The sequence below is a fragment of the Uloborus diversus genome, chromosome 8, assembly GCF_026930045.1.
Source record: "Uloborus diversus isolate 005 chromosome 8, Udiv.v.3.1, whole genome shotgun sequence".
Classification (NCBI taxonomy): Eukaryota; Metazoa; Arthropoda; class Arachnida; order Araneae; family Uloboridae; genus Uloborus; species Uloborus diversus.
Window position 1 is genome coordinate 142,039,700 of NC_072738.1, and position 13,933 is coordinate 142,053,632.

At 35.0% G+C, this 13,933-nt stretch overlaps 1 protein-coding gene across 1 annotated transcript in view; it reads left to right on the plus strand.

The window, feature by feature from the left end:
• Nucleotides 1–13,933, plus strand: part of LOC129228134 (1-phosphatidylinositol 4,5-bisphosphate phosphodiesterase classes I and II-like) — a 478,401-nt gene that overhangs the window by 378,232 nt on the left and 86,236 nt on the right. Inside the window, 1 exon segment of the mRNA XM_054862781.1 lies at nt 5,000–5,166. Coding sequence (XP_054718756.1) covers nt 5,000–5,166 — 167 coding nt within the window.

The window sequence follows — 13,933 nt, forward strand, 5'->3', positions numbered from 1 at the left end:
TGGTTGGTGCAATATTAAGTCAATGGGAACATAACTTGCTTTTAACGAGCAAATCCCGCTTAAAGCGAGTAAAGTTTTTATAAAGCATAAAATTTCTGTTGATTTCTAATTCAGAAGAGATTATCCTATGTTTGATAATATTCCATTAACATTTTGAATTCAACTAAAAGTCAGAGATAAGACATAAATCCTGAGAACAAGTGCTGACAGCTGTTTTCCTTGAATTTGTGGAGTTGACAAGCATTAAAAAATTTGTATTTATTGAAGCAAATGTTAGTGTAGCCGAGGATATTGTAGCCCAAATTCAAGCTAATACAGATGAAAAAAGTAATGAAAGCAATCACGATAACAACAAATGTGAAGAATTTTCAACAGCCCTTGATATACTCAATGGTTTCTAAAGTGCAGAAAAACTTCAAACTATTTTGAAACCAGGGATACAAATGGTGACGTTTTCAAAGTCACACATTTCTCAAAATCAAAGAGACAATAAGAAAAGCAAATAACTAAATATTTTTGGTATTGTACAGAAATATTGTATAAAAATAATAAAGTAAGCCTGAATTAATCTTCGTGATTTTTTTCCACGAACCCGCTTTTTACGGGCACTACGGCAAATACTGCGGTCCCTTCGCGTTCGTTATATGCGAGTTCGACTTTTATGAACTTATTTTCCGAATTTCAGTAACTTATTGATTGAAGGTTGAAACAAAATTCATGCTAGAGACTAAAATGATTAAGATAACAAATATTTTTCAAGAGTAATTGTATTTATTTTGAAAAAAAAATCCTCTGTTCATTACATTTTTAAGGGTTTTTTTTTTCATCTCCAAATTTTCATATCTCCTCCATTGTTGGGAAGAGATGTATCAATATAGAATTTTAAACGCAAAGCATATCGCATCATGAAAAAAGAAAGAAAAACTCCAAATTTCTCTTGCTCTCAGTGATTATTCCAACATACAAAACACATCCATTTATTTTGGGAGAGCTTTTATGACTAAGGATAAAATCGATGGTTTTAAAATTTCAACGTTCAGTTTGGAATGTACGTCGTAGTTTCTTTAGTTCCATCCATTAGCAATGTCAAGAATACAAATGAATAAGAAGGAAAAAGAAGCTGAGTTAAAACAAAGAGTTACTTGAATATTTCTGAGAGTGATGGTGCATGAAAACATCTCACTGAAAGTAAACATAATCAAAGCGAAGGAAAAATTGAATCGTGTTCGAGGTGACAACAAAGAATCTAAGAAACGATACAGTCGGACCTTCATGTATCGAAGTAGCAAATTGTCAGAAAAAAACTCGATATATAGAAATTTCGATACATAGAAACGATCTTATTTTATCTTAAAAGTCTCTTAAAACATTAAAATTAAAGCTAATTTACGTGTATGAAACCCAATTTCAAATTAATACGAGCATCGGATCAAATAAAAGTTAATAATTAAAAAAACAACAGAAATTACATTTTTGCGCCTTCATACATCTTCATTTTTCTTCAATTCAACTTAATCCGCAACATAAGGGGATTTTCGTTTTGACAATGTAATCGAAAGAAAAGAAAAAAATCAATCTACTTAACTTGAATGATTTTTACTGTAGCTAAAAAGACAAGAAATGATAATAAACAGACAAAAGAGAGAACTTGAAATTGATTTTACAAAGTTTCTGGTTACAACTAAGATTTGAAATCAACTTGAGGGAATTTAAGAACGCCAGAACGAAACAACGACCTATCTACACACCCCTCAACCTCAGATTCCTTATGAGTTCCGTAGCAACCTTAAGGGAACATAATTTTCTCCCCTGACCTTCATTTTTCATGAGACAGTATAAAGTGGAAAAAAATCTACGAATGTCTCGAAAAAAAATTCGATATATAGAGATTTTTTCGATATACAGTTTCGATAACAATTTTTCTATGTAATGAACATGGAAATTTGCTGGGATTTCGATACATAGAAAATTTTGATATGTGGAATTTCGATATATGGAGGTTCGACTGTATTTTTATTTCAGTAGTTTTGAAAATTTGAGAACTTGATAAATACTATTTTTCATTAATGATCGATTCAGTCACCTTCTCTAGAGGTCAGATAAGTCTGATTGCGATGGGGAGTTCCTGGGTTCGAATCCCGACTCGACTATGGATGTATTTTCTCTCCCTAATAGTTTTCCTTTCTTTTTGTAAATGTGTTGTTGTGCTGTGAATGCTGTGAATGGTTGTCTGCCCTATAAACGGATCCTCTTATGGCATGTGCGTACTGTGGAAATTGGACTTCACACCAAATTTTGGTACAGTTGAAAAGTGAAACAGTGCATCCAGAATGGGGTCGTTTCCAAAATTTTAAAAGTTTTTTTTTTTTTGAAAGAGCATGCTTAAAAACATCGGAACTGACCATTTTTAAAATAATTTGTTTAAGTTTAATATTTTTAAAAAATTACTTAAATCGGTGCACCTTTATTGTCTACGCTTCTGTCCGATGACATCATAAATGATGAAATGCCATTCAGTGTTGCCATTCACAGAGCAAAGTATTTAATTCGCATCTTTACTCAGGTAAATTGGCAACGATATGGTTGATAGCAAGCGTAGAGCGCAATTTTAAATCGCTTCTTGACTATCATAACGTGGAATCGTGGTAGAAAGATGAGCCAAAGTGCATCATTTGTGACGTCATCAAGACCACGCCTTGTTTGAAAAATCGGGTATTTAAAAAAATTAATTAAAAAATAACTGTTGAGAAAATGAAAGTATTTTCTGGGTCCATGTTATTATTAATTTTTTTTTTTGCTTATTCTATAAAGTTTAAGGACAAAAAGTACTACTTTTGACTAAAGGAAACAACCCCATTGCCAGCCTAGCTGGTACAAGACAACAGCATTAATGATAGACTTTTGCATTCAAAAATGAACTCTCGGTTGTCATCAAACTATCGGTTCTCATAACTTTAAAAATAAAGTGTAGTTATTAATGATATCGTTTCATTTCCCAAGCGTGTTTTACTGTACTTAGTATTTTAGTGAATGGTAATTTTTCCAAGAAGGTTTTAGTTTTAACATGTTTTATTCCCAAATGTCATATTTGTTTGTAAACGCGATCATCAGCGTGAAATGATCCAAGGCAAAGGTAAAATATTACCAAGGGCAGTTGTATAAATATTAACAGATGGAATGTCCGGAATGTTTGGGAGTAGGTGGTTAAAACTAAAATTTTCATGATTTAAGTGCATTAATTAGTTGAAACTAAGACTTTAAGGATGTAGTGGTAAAATATAACCAAGGGCTGTGGTATAATCATTATCTGATAGAATGTCCTGGATGTTTAGGAGTAGAGTTGGTTAAGGTGGTTAAAACTAAAACGTAAATGATTTGAGTTCATCAATTAGTGGAAACTAAACTTTTAGTGATGCAGTAGTAAAATATAACCAAGGGCTGTAGTAAAAATATTAACGAATCGAATGTTCTGAATGTTTAAGAGTAGGGTCAGTTGGGGTAGTTGAAACTAGAATTTTAATGATTTAACTTCAGATCCTCCTCGACTTTTTGGATAAATATAGAGATAAAACACTATGCAGCGAATCCTAGACTGTACTTCTTGAGGACATGGCAAGTTTATTTGTTTCGATTTAACCCAGGAAGCAGATGAAAGTAAATAGAAACACCTAAGTTTCTCAACAAGAATAGGAGAGAAAGTGAAATTCGTAGTCAATTTTTTGTAACATTTTACACGACAAACTACACTGTTGAAATTCAGATAATTTTAAAGGTAAATTTTACTGTAAAATAGAGAGTTTTCAACACAGAGAAAAGTTTACAGCAAATTGTTCCAGGAAGAGCAAAACATTACAGCGTCAGTTGGTATACCACGTGATTTACAGAACGAAGCACAAAATTCGCGTTTCCCCTTCTCGCGGCGAGTTCATTCACGATAGTGGTTACGACAGCTGCCTCAGAACAAAGAGACCTAGGCTCGAATTCCGAGGCTCGCTTACCATCCTTTTTGTTCAGCACAACTTACCGAAGCGTTCTTGCCTTTTCTTATCGTAAAAATGTTCTGAAAAATGTGTTTTTACTGTAAAAAGTAGTGCCAACATGAATGACAGTACTTTTTACAGTAAGAGTTCAGAAAATTTTTAAACAGTATAAAGCGGTTGATATCACTTCCTTTGCGTTTGTAGATCTGGTGGAGGAAACAGTAACATCACTAAACTTTTTCACGATGTTTTCATCGATCAACAACATCGCCTGCACAGTTTGGAAGCATCCGAAGCTCCTAAGATAGCCTTTCTATGTCCCCTAGAAGTCGCTCATCAATAATTAGGTTTAAACATCCCATTGGGATTTGATGGCTTGCTTCCACTCAACCCAAACAGAAATATTTTTCGCGGCTCTATAAAGTTTGCTCTGTTTGCATGCTTATAATTAACCCAGCAGCGGGCGCACGAATCTGAGAGATACCTGAAGAAATAATTCTTTTCAGTTTCGCGCAAGATAGCTACGAGCGCCTGACTTCAGCTATTCTCCCTAGATCTAATTTTAGTCATCATTGGAATTTTTCTAGTGGCAGTAGCAGTCTGCACATCTGCAAATTGTATCTCAGAGATACATGTGAATGTTAAAATAAGTTTTTGTCGCATTCGATTTTCTATTAATTCTGTTCACGCAATATATTTAAGCGGCGCTCCACTGTTATAAAAGCTTCCTGCAAAAGCATGGGAAACTGAATGTAATAAAAACTCACTTGAAAAATCACACGTACTTTTCAGGTACACTGCTTCTATCCCAACACTAAACTCAGCTGAACAAAAAAATGATTCGATATCATTATTTAAACGAGAAGTGGCTCATAAGGTCCAGCTGCGAGATACTCCAAAATTATTAATATATGGAATAGAAGAAATACGAGCTTGTTCGTATGGATCTCACACCAACTGGAGGTTTAATACTCTTTTAAAGTCTGACCAACAGTAATGTATCTCGTTCGCAATTTCAGGTGCGGCGGCAAGAAGAAAGGCATGACCGTGGACCAGCTGGTGGAGTTCCTCAACAAAGAGCAGAGGGACCCGCGGCTCAACGAAATCCTCTACCCCTATGCGAATCCGGCCAGGGCCAGGGACATCATCCGGCAATACGAGCCCAACAAGAGCATGGCGCAGAAAGGTGAGCAGTCCCTCCTCACACCTCCAGACAATTCAGCCAAGCAACAGGCAGTGCCTTCGGTAGCTGCATCTCTTTAAATGTGATATTACACTACACTGTCATGGGAAGGTTAAAGGGTCATCTGCAGAAATGAGTTGTTGAGATGTTTGAAGAAATGAGTTTTGGACTCCTTACTAACAACAGGGAAACGTTGGAATTTAAAGGATTTTTCGTGCTTTATTTTCAGTGTAAACCAAATAAGCAAGCTTGTACAATAAAGCTAAAGGTTTAGATTAATAAAATGCAAAAAAAAAAAAAGGAAAAACCTTCCGATACTGTGCTCTACTTTCCACGGCAATACACCACTATCCGGGGTCCCCCGTACCTACCTCTATACGTGGTTTAACCGGTTGGATAGGGTCCTGAAACGGCTAGGGTCATGAAAACGGCTGAAAACTGATCCAGACCAGGAGCCGAGCAACCCCTGATCCAGCATCCCCAAATGTATTGATTTGGAATGAGATCTTGGAGGACTTTGTGACCCTCAGTCATCATCAACGAACTCGGAAAGCCTTCGACAATCTGGCATCGAACCCGGAATCATCCGTTTGCGAGTCCGCCGCTATACCGATCAGGCCACCATGGCCCTCTATGTAATAGGGCATTGAGATGGGCAGACTTCTTCAGGATACGAGCTATTTCTAACTTTCACGAAGTGCCCTGATTAACTAGATAGTTATAAGGCTTCGGCTTATCTTTAGTTGACTGTATCAGCAAATCAAATGCATTACTACATTATGATGTATTTATTATGAAGTAATTCAAAATACAATTAATAATATAATTCATCTGAAATAAGTCCCCGTTAGAAGATTTGCCCTGCATATCATTAGTTAATTTAGTATACACTGGTGTACAAGTGCTAGTCTTGCACTGGGTTCGAGTTTCCTGTCTGTAAGAGGGGGACGATGTTTTGTCTTAATTACATTCATTGTTCAAAAATCAGATTCAAATAGGTAGGTAGAACCAAAGAACATAGTTAATTGAAATGCAACATTTTAACAATTAAGCTATTTGAATTTGCTCATGGAAAAGGTAATTGGTAGGTTCTTGTTCCAAAAGGTATCAATAGGTTCTGAACTAAGTGCTTTTGAAATTATGTCATCATGAATAAGAACTTCATTTTCTTTAAGATATAAAAGAGAATTTTCAGTTTTTATTTTTAGTTATGTATTTCAATCACGTCAAAATTGCCAAACGGGTAACCCATAAATGTAACTATTGGTTCTAGTCTTATAGATTCTAGAAAACGTGTCTCAAATTTAGAACCAAGTTTTACCATTTTTTCATAACATTTCTCTGTATTTAATGCACCTCCGTTTTTAAATAACTCGGCAGACATAATTTGAAGTTTTTTTTAGCTTATTCTTCATTAATTGGGAACAAATTATTTTTAACGTGTTGAAAGTTGTATCGGTGGCGTTGGTGTTCGATAACTGGTTTTGATTTTTTTTTTTTTTTTTTTTTGTAAACTATGAACTGACGGAAAACATACTAAGATTCGAATATGTATTTGACAATGTGTAAAGACGATCACCCCGAAACGATTCAGCGGTCGACTGATCGATCGCGATCGACTTAATATGACAGGATGTGACCCTGTGACAGGACGTTTAGGTGTCATGACGGTAGAGGGTCAATCGATATTAGAGCGCTATTTTAAAATGTCCAAAATTGTAATTATTTCTTAGCATCGAAAGAGCATATACTTGTTCTGTCTCTTTATTGTGTAAAAATATTGCTACTACGATCTCAATGAATCTCAAATTTGTGATCAACTCTTGTTTCTAAGTAGTACTTTCATGAAAGTGTCTACGAATAAAGTTTATTTATTAATTGTTGTTTGTGTGTTGGGCGTTAGGGGGATGCTGGTAGTTATTACGTAGAACAACCAATTGGATGATCGATCTCTTTTGTGATGCCGAAGGCTACAAAGACAGACTACATACGGGGTACATACTCGTAAAATCTGATGAGCCGCAAGTGCTGTCGACTGTCGTTGAACAGTTACCATGAGTACAGAAGAAAAATGAGTTCTCTCTCCTCCAACCTGAAATCCAAATTGTGGAATTGGTGTTGACTGGTGGAAGACCATCAATTTTGTGGTGATTGGCAAATAATGTACCGTACCTATTGAGTGATTTACTATAGGTCAAAAAAAAGGAGAGGCTGGGGGGGGGGGGGGCAGAATCTGTGATCTCAGCGGTTACGAAGCCATGAGGGAATTCCACCCCTAAGAATGTCGCCTCTGAAAATTGTAGTTTTGTTAGAATTGCAGGCAAATAAGCTGTATGATATTAGTTTCCAATGCGGCAGTAGGTTCGGCCATATTTGTTTCAGGAGCTTTCCCGCTAAATCAGGAAGATGCCAAGCTTTTACTCTATACATATCTAAGTTTTCTCTGAAGGGCCCTGATTTATTCCAGAAACATTATTGGCTTTCATTGGAAAGTTTTCTTATGTTCTTCAGAATGATTACGGTAAAGTTATTGACTTTAAGCAGGAAACTTTCCTGTTTTTTTTTTTTTTTTTTTTTTTTTTTTTTTTTTTTTTTTTTTTGTCAGATATCTGTTTGGTAGAAATTAGGCACATAATTCTCCCATTACTATCCAGGAACATTTTGGATTTATTTATTTATTTTTTTAAATAAGTCCGAGCAATAAAATAAATTCAAGTTTGGAATAAGGCATCCTTGCATTTTTTCTCGAGCGTGTTTTTGCGCTTATGTTAAGTCCTTCATCTTTTTTTAAGTCTAAAATAAATAACTATTTTTGAAAAATGATTCTGAATACCTAGCAATGGTCCGAAAGCAAAAACGTAGAAACAACTTGAAACGACATTTGCAAAACAGAAGGTTTTTAATACTAAAATGGGAAAACAATAAATAAATGTGAATTCGAGTAAGAAAAGTGATTCATCTTCTACAATTAATCATCCCTCCCGAGTTTGGAGAAATACAAAAGAACATTCATCAAACATTCCCTCTTCGAAAGTATTCGGATTCTGCTATCTCGGGATATTTATCAAGAATTACGATGGTTTTGTGTGGGTAATTTGATAATAAATGCATATAGTTACCCATAAAAGGGCAGTTGGTTAACGAATGAAATATGGGCGAGATAAAAGTGAAGCTTTTATATTCCAAGAAAAAAAAATGAAGCAGTCATGGGGACTGCCCACAAAATTGAAAACATAAAAGTTCGAAATGCCGTTTTTTCTTAATTTTCATTTTACAGTTTATTCATTTTTTCTCCAAAACTTCTGTAGCTTTAAAAACTAAAATTTCATACTTTGTAAACTAAAAGTATGAACATCAATCTTGTTTTATCATTTATCAGCACTATGAACAACATTTATCTATGCATTTTTGTATACTTAATTTATTTTTGATCGCAAATATTGATACAATTAAAAACATTAAAAAATAAAGATTTCACTTTTGTTTTTCATATTTCGACATGGAAACAATATCTTACTTATTACACACTGTTTTACTATCCTATGATCCTGAGCAATTCTATGGGTAGCTGATTATCATTTTCGAAACAAAAAAATTAGTATCGAAAACACGGGCTGCTTTGGTCCCCATTTTTGAACTTTTCTCATTCTTCTCTCAATAATTTTGAATCTATTAATATTTCCAAGGCCGTAGAAACTTAATTTACGCATCTAAAGTTCTCTTAATTTAATTAAAGTGATTGTTTTGTTTCAAAGTATTATTACCATTTTTAACTGCTTTTTATTAAAGCCAATGTTACCCCCACGTTTAGGTTACTTTGGTCCAAAGTGGTTTTCCCTACTTAAAATTATTATAAACTAACTAGAGTCAAAGAGAGACGTATTTTCAAGCGAAAAACTATTTATTTGAAACAAAAATACATTTTTTACAAGAAGTTTGAATCGCACATAATTGTTTTAAGGAAATTTTTTTAAAAATTTAAATGTGTGTGCATGCCTAGTTATTGTGTCAGAAATAATCGACGGAGAACAAAAAAATTTTCATTAGTTTTGGAGGTTGAACAACTTTATTAACAGAACATCATTCGTAAAGCAAAGGATTCTAAATTTTTCGAACATTTACAAAACTTGCTTGTGCGTTCCATTCCCTAAACATTAATTCTTTCTTCTCTCACATTTGCAGCTATTCCTGAAAAACTGAGCCCATTCCATTCTACAACAACAAATGTCAGTAAACTTTCCAACAAATTTAACAAACTTTGTTAGAACTAGATGCAACTGGATCAACTTCTTCTAAATCTCCTACAACTTTCAATTCCTCTTCATCTTCCATAATAATAGCCATGTAACTGAGCCCTGATAAAATGAGTTTGTAATCGCTCTCTCTATTCCGTTGCTGAATATTCCAGGGTTATTCCTTGTGCTTTTCCTGCTAAAGTTTCTAAATCTATGTGACGAAGTCTAAGACTAAATTTTTTAGGAGATATGGTGGCATTGTGAAATTTTTAAATAAAAACCGTAACAGAAATGAGATGCACTGTAAAAAAATTCCGAAACGTTACTGATTATTTCTGTGTAACGTTTCAGGATTTCAGTAGTATTTATCCACTTCCTAGAAAAATCAAGTATCTTCGTCAAAAAGTTTCCTGAATTGCTACAATTTGCACGAATGCAGACTTCTCACTGTCGTAAGAAATAATTTTAGCTCCCAGTTTAAAGATTAACTAAGCGTTATAAAGTGTATTGACTTCAGATCAATTACGGCTCGTCCAGACTGATTAAACTCCCAATGGGAGCGAATAAATCAATGTACTGCGCAGCTTTGCAAGAATTGCAGAAGTTAAAAATTCTTGATACTAACTTGCAAATTTGTCTTAGCTTTGGCTATGTTTCCATTGCTGATTTTGGAGCTTCTTTACTAATAATAAAGCTGAAAGTCTCTCTGTCTGTCAGGATCTCTGTGACGCGTATAGCGCCTAGACCGTTCGGCCGATTTTCATGACATTTGGCACAAAGTTAGTTTGTAGCATGGGGGCGTGCACCTCGAAGCGATTTTTCGAAAATTCGATGTGGTTCTTTTTCTATTCCAATTTTTAAGAAAGAAATTACCAGGAGATGGACGACTAAACTACGAAATGATCATAACGTGGAACCGTAACTACCAGGAGATGGACGAGTAAACTACGAAATGATCATAACGTGGAACCGTAACATGGACACAAGCCAATTGGCGAGATAATTCACCACACATTATTTTTGTAAATATACTGGCGAACCAAAAGACCTTTTAATTTTCTATTACAGGCAAAGCCGTGCGGTTACCACTAGTTCTTAATAAATCTAGGAAGGTGCCATGCGTTATACCTATCTAAGTTTACTCTAAAGCTCCAGAGACACGACTGGCATTAAATGGGAAAATTTCTGAATTTTTCAAGAAGCTTCCAGGATAGTTTCAGGAAGGTTACTGAATTTCATTGGAAAATCTCCTGGATTTTGCAAGATACGTTTCTGGCAGAAATTGGGCACATCAGCTGCCTATTATTTTCCAGGAACTTTTCTGAATCGTTTTTACAGTGTGTACAACTATACAACTACATAAAGTATTAAATAGAGTTCATAAATAAGTACTTAACAAAATTCTTAGCTAATGTAGAACTGCTTCTACGTATAAAAGTTTGAGGGGTTATAAAGGCACATGTTAGCACAAGGAGCGCAGAACCACTAGTGTTGCTTCTTGAGCAGAGCTATCGAACTGTTCGGTATACATTACTGAGTGATTGGGACTGCTCAAAATATGGAATCTCAAAATATGTTGAAAAACTGTGTCCTAAAGGTTGGCAGAGAACTTTGAAACTTTTTCTCAATTTGGGCCAAACACTGTAAAAACGATTCAGAAACGTTCCTGGAAAATAATAGGCAGATGATGTGCCCAATTTCTTCCAGTAAAATATCTTACAAAAGCCAGGAACGTTTTCCGATAAAACTCAGTAACCTTCCTGAAATCTTTCTGTTTAAAGCCAGTCGTGTCTCTGGAACTTTAGAGTGAACCCCTTAGTTAAGCATAATATAACAGCTTGGCACTCTCTTGCGTTTCCAGAATATAGCCATAAAAGCAGTATTGTAAACATCGCCGAAGCAAATACAGAATTGCAAGCAAATATCGAGCATCGTACTCGCCTGTAATTCTTGCAAAGCCGCGTAGTTCATAGACTGATTTGCACCCTTGGGACGCCTTAGCTGTCTGGACCGGCTGTAATGGCACTAAAGCCAATACACTTTATATATACGCTTAGTTAATCTTTAAACTGGGAGCTAAAATATTTTTACAGCAGCGAGAAGTCTAAATTCGTGCGACTTGTAGCAATTCAGGAACCTTTTTAACAATGGTACTTGATTTTTCCAGAAAGTGGATAAAAACCACTGAAATCCCAGAACGTTAAACGGAAATACTCAGTAACGTTTCGGAATTTTTTTACAGTGAAGAAGGACCCTACTGTTAAAGTAGCCCGCGTTTACAGAAACTGAATAATAAAGTGTATACTAATAATAAATGTGATTAGTAACAAGTAATGTATATTTTATGGAGTAACACTGGTCAGTAGCGCTGCCATAAATTTCTTCTGTGTAGAATTTTTGGTCATAACTGCCGTTGTATGCATATAAACTACCTTTTTAGGATTGGCAATATGTGTAAAAACTGAGGTCTTTGGGGAGTGGGGGGTGACCCCAAAACCTCCCCACTGGTTGTGTCACCGATATAGGCAGAGCTGAAAACTAAAACTATTTTTAAGTTGTAATCATTAAGATATATTAATATTTTCCCGAGTAAAATCTCCAAACCCGGACATTTTCCTAGTCCAGCCATCAATCCAGGTCAGGAATAGGAAATCAGGATTCTGGTAACCCTAGCCATATTTAACTTTTTTTCAACCAGTTTCAATACTTTATTACAGCTTCTTTCCCAAAATAGAAGTGTTATTACAGTGAAAAGCAGCAGAAAGTCTTTTAATGAAATCTGTGTATCACGAAGCGAGAAAGCAAAAGCCGAAGAGTCATTTCCTGCGTAATGTAAGCTTTTCGCGGATATCCCAAAAGAAATTCCGACATTCCAGGGCATTTTCCTTGCTTCCTATCGGAAATTACACCACAGACTTAATGATCGCCTCTGTCCCTGCCTCTCCCCGTGAAGTTCGAATTTACAAAAGCAAACTCTTCCATTACAACTTTAAAGGGTTTTGTTTCCTTTTTACAGTTGATTTGGTTCGTTTATTTTACACGATTCTTCGATTGAGAAATGCGAGCTTTAAATTTCTCTCAAAAAAGTTATAAATCGTGCCATCAGGTGGCATGGAATGGGTACATGAAATGAAATAAAAAATCTAAGTAATTTTTTGTGGTTTTCTTTCCATGATTGCTTTTTTAATATAGATATTATTCTGTTATTTTTTAATACACTAACAAAATCTTCTCGTCAGATAAGAGAAACAGGTAAGAAACTAATTTTTTTATGAACAACGTGTCTACCTGTCACATTTTAAAGTGCGACGAAATGTTAATAAGATTAAACTTAACGACATACAAAAGTGGAATTGCCACTTTTTTTAAAGTGTATACAGTTTCATTTCTCTATACAATGAATTGTACGATCATTAAAAAAAATCTTCAAAAGGATTTTTTTTTTTACAAAATTAACAGAACTCATAAATTATTTTAATTCGTTTGACTTCATTTAGTTATAGAATAGACTGAGTGGTGTACTTCAGGTTGTATTCAGAGATATGTGTAACTACTCTAAAAGTGGATTTCATGCATTAAATCAAATCAAAACCTTATAGTGAAGCGTATTTTCATGTTTTGTATTTCAAATAAAAATTATTATGCGGTGAATAGATATCACATAAAAAAAAGTCTCAGGATAAAATGACTCTAAAACTTACGAAATAACTAGGAATTGCTTCTTTAAACGAATCAAAATAAACCAAGTGATGATCATTTTGTCGAATCGTCAGACAAAATTTCCCGAGTAAAGAAATTTTTGGGAGATTGCACACTGTAAAAACGATTCAGAAACGTTCCTGGAAATTAATAGGCAGCTAATGTGGAAATTTTCTGCCAGTAACATATCTCGCAAAAACCAGGAACCTTTTCCGCTAAAATTCAGTAACCTTCCTGAAATCTCCAGAAATCTTTCCGTTTAAAGCCAGTCGCGTCTCTGGAATTTCAGTGTAATCTTTGGTAAGGATAATATAACAGGTGAGCACCTTCCTGAGTTATCAAGACCGTTCTAAAAGCAGTATAGCAAACATGGCCAAAGCTCAGACAGAACTGCAAGAAAGTATCTCACTTGATTGCGATTCTTGAAAAGCTACGTTGTCCATACTGATTCGCTCCCTATGGGAGTTCTTGCAGAGCTACGTAGTCCATGCCGATTCGCTCGTTTTGAGAGTTTAATCGGCATGGACGTGCCGTAACAGACCTGAAGCCGATACGCCTTGTAAATACCTTCAGTTAATCTTTAAACTAGTAGCTAAACATATTTTTACAACGGAGAAAAGTCTGCATTCGGACAACTTGTAGCAATTGAAGAGACTTTTTGACAATGATACTTGATATTTCCAGGAAGTGGATAAAAACCATTGAAATCATAAAACTTGACACGGAAATACTCAGTAACGTTTCGGATTTTTTTTTGCAGTGCAGTAACCTCTCATTGGGGTGCCCCCTGTCGTCATCACTTGAAGATACTACCTCGCACTCGTTTTATAAATAAT